Here is a 6,380-nt window from a genome sequence, read left to right as displayed (position 1 = left end):
AATCTTGCCAACTCTGAAAGTTACCTCGCTAGCATCGAACGTTACTGAGCTGGGGAGGCAGACTAGCTAGTTATGCTAACAAGCAGTTCAGTCTTTTGTAGTTGCCTTCTCTAAATCTATATCCGCTCACCGTATAATGCATCTGCAACTAAAAACTGTTTATGAATCGAGACAATTTTTATTGGAAGTTAATGAACTCACCCATCATTATTGTCCATTTATCCAGTCATTCAGCTAGAAAGCTACAGACCACTCATTATACCCCGCATACAACTTCTTCTTCCTGTGGCTTTCCGGCAGACTAGACGCTGTGTTGCGAATTGCTGCCCTTAGCAGGTCGGAATGCGGATTGCACATTTTGATCAAAAAGGGAATGGGGTAAAACTTAAATTGCACCATCAAACCCTACTGTACACTATCCCCAAAAACCATCAGCCCATCCCACTACTATGGCCCTAGACGACCCTACAGCAGGCTGTCAGCCTGGTCAGATGGAGCCCTTCTCTCAAAACTTCCTGTAGATCTTCTGCACTAAAATCTCTGACACGCAAATATTTCTCTGCTGCTCCAACTACTATCTATCTTTTGTGATTTAAAAAAAAGATTTCACTTTACTTAAGGTAGGTTAGTTGAGAACAAGTTCTCATTTACAACTGCGACCTGGCCAAGATAAAGCAAAGCAGTGCGACACAAACAACAACACAGAGTAACACATGGAAAAATCAAGCGTACAGTCAATAACACAATAGGAAAAAAGAAAGTCTATATACAGTGTGTGCAAATGGTGTGAGGAGTTAAGGCAATAAATAGGCCATAGTAGTGAAGTAATTACAATTTAGCAGATTAACACTGGAGTGATAGATGAGCAGATGATGATGTGCAAGTAGAGATACTGGTGTGCAAATGAGCAGAAAAGTAAATAAAAACAATATGGGGATGAGGTAGGTAGATTGGGTGGGCTATTTACAGATGCATTATGTACAGCTGCAGCGATCGGTTAGCTGCTCAGATAGCTGATGTTTAAAGTTAGTGAGGGAAATAAAAGTCTCCAGCTTCAGCGATTTCTGTAATTCGTTCCAGTCACTGGCAGCAGAGAACTGGCAGGAAAGGCGGCCAAAGGAGGTGTTGTCTTTTCCACTCCATCAGTGCAGTTGACCACCACCATATTACGCAATAAATCCAACCTTCCTAAAAACTCATCTTCTCTGGCTCTCTCTCTTCTGGCTCTCTCTCTCTTCTGGCTCTCTCTCTTCTGGCTCTCTCTTCTGGCTCTCTCTCTCTCTCTTATGGCACTCTCTCTTCTGGCTCTCTCTTCTGGCTCTCTCTACTCACTGGTGGCCTCCCAGTCGACTCACTCACCATTGGGCTATCCTCTACGCTCTTCACTGCCTCAGCATAGGAAACTTTCTGCCCCACTTGAACTCTGGCACTCTCAACCTGTCTCCCTCTCACAGGGCACTTCAGATCCACAGCTGCATGAGAACCCCCACAATTCTCCCTCTGACTACCCTCCTGCACATTTTTCACATCGTGGGATCTCCCTTCTGCACACTGCTGCAATGTGTCCGAATCTTTGGCACTTAAAGCACCAAAGTGGGTTCGAAACAGGCCCTCGCAGAATATCAAATATAACCTAACCAGACCTTATGAGGTAGAAACTCTGTGTCAAAGCTCAACAAAACTGAGAGGGTATTGTCAGTCTCTCCATTACCACCAGGTCTACGTCTCACCAAACAGCGGGCGTCACAAACACTAGGAATATTCCTGTTCATTTGATCCACCTCTACACTCAACACTACCCCACTGATCACCCCTTTTAGCGGTACCCTGCTCCGTAGAACAAAGCACACCACAGGTTGAGCCCCGGGCCGTGTGACTCGAAGCGCCCGCTCTGTCGCTGCAGGTAATCCTGGACTGGCTCAACCTCAGAGTGCTCACCACTGCTGTCTGACTCCATTTAGAGATCATCAAGATTCTCAAGAGTGCATGAAGACCTAGAAGTAATATTACTTGGTTTGTAATCAGGAGACATAGGTATGAACACCTCGAACTAAGGTATATACCCAGGAGACAAATCTCTGATCTTAACAGCGCAATTCATACGCTATTGCATCATCATACCTCCCGAAAAGAAATAAACTGGACCACTTTCCCTCCACCAATGCTCTGCTTACAGTCAGACTGGAATACATGTTGGCTCCTTCTTCAATGGTTGTGTTCTTCCCATTACCTCATCCCTTACTCTTAACTCTCACTAATTATTGGCAATTAAGGTGCATTATGTTTATTCAAAATGACATGAAATCATTGACCATCCTCTGACCAGCTCCCTATACTCAAGCCATGAATTTACCCTTTCCATCTTCAGAAGTTGCAGCTTTCAAAGACTTGGCCTCTATTGCTTGACCTGTCATGATATTATATTATATTGCCAGTTTGTTTTTTGCTCTTCAAGTGCTTTGAGACTCTATGGAAAGCGCTATAGAAATGTAATCAATTATTATTATTATAACCTAGACTGCATATTGTGATGACCTTCACAAATGAAACAGACATTCAAGTATGCTTTTTATTGTCATGTGATTTTCTCTCATGGCATAGCCTGTTTGTTTTAATGGAAAGCAGATGTGAATATGACAGTGGCTGATTAGGAATACAAAAACTAAAATGGTTGTCATTCCTACGTTTATCTGACTCTGGTCCATGACATGCTGACAACTGTAGACTTTCCCAAAAGCACATTGCCTAAACAAACGGTACTGTAACAATTTGAAATCCTCATGGTCCCATTTGCTCCTGTTTTCCAGGTTATCATGGTGTGTGATGTTCATCTCCAGATCTGTGGACTGATGAATTCTCCAAACTTTTAAGTACAACTCCCTTCATGTGCTTTCTGCTCCTCTTGATTCCCACAAGTTTAACTACGAAACCAAACTTCCCACCTTCAGCACACTAGCCACAGTCGGGCTAGGGTTCTTCCACAATGCTCACATTATTTCCTGCTCAGTTTGGAGTGAGGTCACTCCTCAGTTTGTTCCTCCGTATTCTGGTATGCGGCGACAGAGATGGCGCTGTAGGGGTTCAGGACCATCTGGGCACAGCGCACTATGGTGAACAGCAGGAAGGAACAGAGTAGGAAGACAAAGAAGAGGGCAAAGCCCAGGTCCACGTCCACCTCCATCCTGGCCACCGGCAGGAGAGGAGGGTCCATGACTTATCGTATCCAAATGAGACTGATGCAGACTGACAAAGGTTAAAAAAAATATAGGTAGTAAACTTTTTTTTAAAGTGTCCTTTGCTGCTTGGTGTTGGACAACACTGGAATCCAAACTCTCTCTCTCTCTCTCTCTCTCTCTCTCTCTCTCTCTCTCTCTCTCTCTCTCTTTCTCTCGTCCGTCCTTGCTTTTGTGTCTATCTACTTGTTCTAACAACCTAGAATCGTAGCTTGTTCTAATGATGGGTCTTCATGCTGTCTATGCTTCTCTAGAAGACGTCTCTTTAGTCTTCTCGCTATCTACGTCGTGTTAGGATCTGTTTTCCTGTTCAGTTTAAGTTAAGTTGTGTGAATCTCCTCTCGCTTCAATGCCTTTCCCTCTGGACCATACTGCTCAGGGTCCAGCCCCCTCTCTCTCTCGTTCTCTCTCTGCTCTCTCTCTCTCTGCTCTCTCTCCTCTCCCCCCTCTCTCTCCCCTCTCTCTCTCTCGCTCTCTCTCTCTGCTCTCTCTCTCTCTCTGCTCTCTCTCTCCTCTCCCCCCTCTCTCTCCCCTTTCTCTCACTCTCTCTCTCTGCTCTCTCTCTGCTGTATCTCTCCTCTTCCCTCTCTCCCCCCTCTCTCCCCCCTCTCCCCCCCCCCCCCCCTCTCTCTCTCTTATTTGCATAGGGTTGATGTACTCTCCACTTGTGTGAGTGTCTCTCTAGTGGCATCAGAGTACAGGAGGCAATCTGCATCTTTTTGGTCAGGATCAGTTTCCACCACCGTCTCAAGTGAATTAACACCAAGGCATCATATCCTTTTTCAATTCATCTACCTTTATTTTGTCCTGATCAGCTTTTCTTTCATTTTGATTGTTTTGTTGTCAAACTAAGTCTAAATTGTCAAACTAAGTCTAAAAACTTTCTCTCTCTCTCCTCTCTCTCTCTCTCTCTCTCTCTCTCTGCTAGGAGTCCTACTCAATGGCCCCTAATTTATCCCCCAATGTCCCTACCACCCTACCCAATCCACTCTACTGTAGGCCAGCTATTCTATGGGCTTCAGCATGCAGAGGACACGTGTACTCACACCTGTGTCAGGTAATGGTATATCTATAGGAAGGTGAAGGTGCATTACAGTGTTTAAACACCTCAGCAAAACACTTACACACAACACAGCTACAATGTCTCCTCTCCTTACTGTATATACATATACATCCCTATGGACGAACACACAGGTGCAGAGGTCTAATGTACAGTCATGGGTTTGTTTCCAAGTCTACGTTTCCTCCACAGGGTAGGCATCATTCCATGTGCTGTACCCCCTAGTCCTGCCTCCTGCCCCTCCTGCTGGTTGTTGTTGCCTCCTGGGGAGGTCCAGAGCCCTGCCTGTTGCCTGGACTGAGTCCTGCTGGTTGTTCTAATCTCAGTTATGGCCTGATTGTCACCAAACCCCTCTTTAACTATTCATGGGACACAGGTGCCAAGTGTGACTGAGTACGTCCATCTGTTTGTCCATCCCCAGGGGGGTTGGGAGTGGCGTCCAGGAGAGGTGAAGAGAGGGAGAGAGAGAGAGAGACAGAGAAAATGAAGGAGTAGGGGAATAATTCTCATGTCATATTCATTGTTCAGACCACTAATGATGTCACACAGACTGGATGTCACCCAGAAGAGCGTAAGATGTAAGGAACATCCAGGTACAATCCCACCAGAGTGATACTACTGACCAACCTGAGAAGGAAGGAGTAATCCTATCTGCCCTACTCCAACTCCTCCAGCATTCCATCCGATTTCACCCCCAGGCTGTGAACGAGAGAGGAGGAGGAGAGGAGGAGGGGACGAGGGGAGAGGTAACTGATCCTTGGCCATAGATCTCTGTGTTTCTCTGACCACTGATAAAGTAGGAAGGGATGGAAATGGATACAACCCAATCAAGGCAGAGTTGGATTTTGTTTCTTTTCCAATTAAGTAACACAGACCACATGTAAAGAAGTGAATCAATGGATGATAGATGGATTGATATCACTTAATGAAGTTGCAGCAAGTTTAGAGCCTCTGCTGCATAATCGGTTAAAGTATATTATAATGGCACGTCTTTGTTTATATGTGTCTACATAGGGAAGTAGAAACTAGTGCATCTTGGGTCTATCAGCTCTCTTCCTCTACCTAGTGTTCATCATGTTTTAGTTTTAACCTTTATTTAACTAGGCAAGTCAGTTAAGAATAAATTCTTATTTACAACAACAGCTTCCAGGGAGTTAACTGCCTTGTTTTGGGGCCAAACATCAGATTTGTACGTTGTCAAGTTGGGGATTCAATCCAGCAACTTTTTGGGTACTAGCCCAATGCTCTAACCACTAGGCTACCTGCCACCCCAGGATGTGTTGTGTTCTACACCACTTGTCCTACAACAGTGTCTAGTGTTCATCATGTGTTCTACACCACTTGCCCTACAGCAGTGTCTAGTGTTCATCATGTGTACTACACCACTTGTCCTACAGCAGTGTCTAGTGTTCATCATGTGTACTACACCACTTGTCCTACAGCAGTGTCTAGTGTTCATCATGTGTACTACACCACTTGTCCTACAACAGTGTCTAGTGTTCATCATGTGTACTACACCACTTGTCCTACAGCAGTGTCTAGTGTTCATCATGTGTACTACACCACTTGTCCTACAACAGTGTCTAGTGTTCATCATGTGTACTACACCACTTGTCCTACAACAGTGTCTAGTGTTCATCATGTGTACTACACCACTTGTCCTACAGCAGTGTCTAGTGTTCATCATGTGTACTACACCACTTGTCCTACAACAGTGTCTAGTGTTCATCATGTGTACTACACCACTTGTCCTACAACAGTGTCTAGTGTTCATCATGTGTACTACACCACTTGTCCTACAGCAGTGTCTAGTGTTCATCATGTGTTCTACACCGCTTGTCCTACAGCAGTGTCTAGTGTTCATCATGTGTACTACACCACTTGTCCTACAACAGTGTCTAGTGTTCATCATGTGTACTACACCACTTGTCCTACAGCAGTGTCTAGTGTTCATCATGTGTACTACACCACTTGTCCTACAACAGTGTCTAGTGTTCATCATGTGTACTACACTACTTGTCCTACAGCAGTGTCTAGTGTTCATCATGTGTACTACACCACTTGTCCTACAACAGTGTCTAGTGTTC

General features: G+C 44.8%; 1 protein-coding gene across 2 annotated transcripts in view; it reads right to left on the bottom strand.

The window, feature by feature from the left end:
- Window positions 1-319, bottom strand: part of LOC106574954 (histone-lysine N-methyltransferase SETDB1-B-like) — a 22,266-nt gene extending 21,947 nt beyond the window's left edge. For both annotated transcript variants that reach the window (XM_045699278.2, XM_045699286.2), the window contains exon 1: window positions 202-319. In XM_045699278.2, the coding sequence (XP_045555234.1) occupies window positions 202-218 (17 nt within the window). In that variant the 5' untranslated portion in view covers window positions 219-319. The remainder of the gene's footprint in view (window positions 1-201) is intronic.
- Between the last annotated feature and the right edge of the window lie 6,061 nt (window positions 320-6,380).

The sequence above is a fragment of the Salmo salar genome, chromosome 02 (assembly GCF_965601325.2).
Source record: "Salmo salar chromosome 02, fSalSal1, whole genome shotgun sequence".
NCBI lineage: Eukaryota > Metazoa > Chordata > Actinopteri > Salmoniformes > Salmonidae > Salmo > Salmo salar.
Note: the sequence above shows the minus strand (reverse complement) of the source record. Positions and strands in the feature narration are given on the sequence as shown.